General features: G+C 41.9%; 1 protein-coding gene across 1 annotated transcript in view; it reads right to left on the bottom strand.

Annotated features, from left to right (window-relative positions):
• The window catches only part of LOC104463159 (pumilio homolog 1), a gene marked incomplete at both ends in the record, with an annotated part of 15,950 nt that extends 15,644 nt beyond the window's left edge, over positions 1-306 (bottom strand). The window contains one exon of the mRNA XM_010075379.1: positions 213-306. Coding sequence (XP_010073681.1) covers positions 213-306 — 94 coding nt within the window. The remainder of the gene's footprint in view (positions 1-212) is intronic.
• Between the last annotated feature and the right edge of the window lie 2,811 nt (positions 307-3,117).

Below are 3,117 nucleotides of genomic sequence, written 5' to 3'. Positions count from 1 at the left end.
CTAGAGCTTTTAAAGTGTGCAAGAGATCCCTCCAGAATTTTTCAAGTAAATCTTCCAACAATATATTTCTGCTTGTGTGTCAGTTACTAGTTGCAAAAACATATTTAGCATTCTCTAAAACCTACCAGTCCTTTTTCCCTGCTATTTTGCCAACGTTTTCTGAGAAGTAAGGGAAGTCCAGTAAAATGTAAGGTATTAAATGCAAAACTTACCTATGTGAGGCTGATGGGCAGCTGCCAGTGCATACTGCTGCTGCTGCGCTGCTGTTAGTTGCTGAACAGCGAGTGCATTCGGTCTTTGGAACAACTGAAAGGATAAAAGCACAAATATGGTTCTTTACTCATGCACAAAAAGCATTCTCTTACTTCCTTTTAAAGCAATTCCTTTACACTAGATTTATTTTCACAACTACAGACACTGCTCTTTAAAGGGAAACATTTCCAAAGGAATTGAAAAACAAACCAAACCCCTTTGAAATCAATTGCCCATGATAATCCACCTGAGGGGGAGGAAAAAAAAAAAAAAAAAAAAAAAAAAAAGGTTTCTGAAGTACAGCTAAACCACAGCCAGGGTTTTCTCTGCTATTCGCTGCACAATGCCTGAAAGCCATTTTCTCCCCCAACTCCTCCTCAACCTTCCCCAGCCCCTAACAGCAGCCCATGGATCACTAGTAGCTGTCACAAGTACTTCCAGATCTTGAATAACACGGAGTACAGCGAAATCGCAGTTACACCAGCGGGCAACCCCTGCAACTATCCCAGTTGGTCTGAAGCAGCAAGTGGGATGGCTGGCGGACTGTAGAGGTGTGGGAGAGACGATGTTCTTGAGATGGCTTCAGAGGGATGTCAGCCTCGGGTGCTCATGGAAATCCTTCCTTTACCTGCTAGACTTCCCTCTCCAGCATCTCCTCCATGAGTCCAGGCAAGAAGCGTAAATTCTCCTCTGATCACGGACCAGAAGCCAGACCCAGGGAATTTTGGTTAAGTCACCCAAAGCATACACAAATTTGCCAGCTTACAGCCCACTACACTCTTAGGGGAGCAATGGGCAATGTTACTGAGAACAGTCATTCTCAATAAGAAAAAAAAAAAAAAGAGAGGATTACATTAGTCTTTAAAGTGTTTTTGCTTAGGGTTGGGTTGTTTGCATTTTTTTTTTTTAATTCATCCAGGTCCTTACTAAAAACTTCCTTCCCCAGGTTCCTGTGCCTCTACCTAAACCACAGAATCATAAAATTTGGAAAAGACTTCAAGCACCATCAAGTCCAACCTGAAACACTCCCTGAATCAATCCACGAGCAGACCATCGCTCAGCTTTAATTAAAACATTTAAGGACACACAAGCTGAATATAGCCATCCTGAAACTATCCAGAAGCAATATTCATCCCCATTTCCTTCCAAAAGTGATCATTTCCGAGGTGTGAATGACTTCACAAACCGCTGTGAGAAATGTTTTGTCTCTCTGCTCACTTGGAAAAAAAGCTAGGCGTAAATGCCATACAATTTTCACACCTATTATCTCTGCCCTCCTTTCAGACAAGGCAAGTGAGCTCCTTCAGCTGTAAAAAGCAGCAATAATAATTCTGCCCAAATTTTTGGTAGAAACTCACAACCATCAAGAAGCAGCACGGAATAATTTAGAAAATTAGTGGGTATTTATAAACAAAAATCAGAGTTGATTCTCCTGAGAGCACAATGAGCAACTGCGCTGTTTGGGCAGAAAATCTCAAAAAAAAAGCTGAGTGATAGTCTACCTCTGTTTTCTTCTCTTTTTACAAGTTCAGAAGGAGAAAAAAAACTATGTAAGGGATCAGTATTAGATTTAAGATGCAGAAACTCAGTACTTAAGGGATCCAGACTTGATCTTCTTGTGTCAAAGAACTCATGACGACTGTTTTCACCAAAGATTGCTCACCCCTCAAAATGCTGGGGCCCCTCCATATATCTAAGGACTATTGTAATGCCGCTTATGGAGAAACACATCAAATCCACAGTCACTTTATTACCTCCCTGGACCTAACATCAGCAGGGCCATAAAACTTTCCTGGTAGTCTTTATGCAGAACACATATTTTTTTTGTTTATTTGGGGTTTTTTTGAGTGATTATGAGAGGTGCAATCATCATTAATATACCACCTGTCACTGGTAGCTGGATTGAATGCTCTACTGACACCAGAAAGGAAGGACATCATGGACAACATGACCTACAGAAAACATAGTGAGGGATAGTGGCTCTGGAGGAGTCGCCAGCAACACTGTGTTCACTGATGAGCATCAGCAGATATGGAAAAAAAAACCACATATCCCCTAAACTGCTTCACTGCTGGGTGCAGACGCCTCTAGAACAGCCGTCCTTGGTTTTGTGGTCCACTTCTGTATCGAGTTCAGTATGCCAGTATTTTAACTTTCTTCAGCTGCAAGCACTTCACCAAAACCTTTAGTTTTCGTGTTGTTTTGCATCCCTGAGATCTGTTTTTCCAGTCTGCTAATGTGTATTATGCCAAGGTGAACAGCAGAGGAAATGGCAAGATTATTAGTTCCTTGTCTTAAGGACAAAAAAGCACTTATCTTCTCCAAAAGTACCCTTTCTTGTTCTCAGTTTACATGCGTGATGACTTCCACACCTCCCAAATGTGTATCAATAATCCATTTTTAAATTAGAAGTACTAGCAAAAAAAAAAAAAAATCCATAACTACTCAAAGCATGACCATTTCACCTGCTGCTGGTTGTATTTTTTCCTTGTCTGCCTGCTCTCTCCCTCTCTTGTGAGCACAGCTGCTGACTGCTCCATTTGACTTCCAGCCATACAAGTACCCACACTAGCTTTGTGCATTTTTATTTTGCTGAAATCCAGCCACAGAATCCAAAACGCTCTGTGAAGGGCCGCTGTCAGCAGCAGGCAAGAGTTTACCTACAAACGCAAAGAGGGAGATTGAAAAGCTGCTCCTTTACTTACAAGGACTGGTGTCTCAGAAAGGAGGAATAAGGAACAGAGTGGCTGGGCAGAGTCCTTTCATCTGCTCAAGAAAATCACCAAGAGTGTGTCTGCATCCTCAAGTCAAGGAAACCCAAAGACTTAGCTCCAACGCAGCGACGCTTACTGCCTCTGACAATAT

This window comes from Pterocles gutturalis, unplaced genomic scaffold, assembly GCF_000699245.1.
Source record: "Pterocles gutturalis isolate BGI_N339 unplaced genomic scaffold, ASM69924v1 scaffold20967, whole genome shotgun sequence".
NCBI lineage: Eukaryota > Metazoa > Chordata > Aves > Pterocliformes > Pteroclidae > Pterocles > Pterocles gutturalis.
Note: the sequence above shows the minus strand (reverse complement) of the source record. Positions and strands in the feature narration are given on the sequence as shown.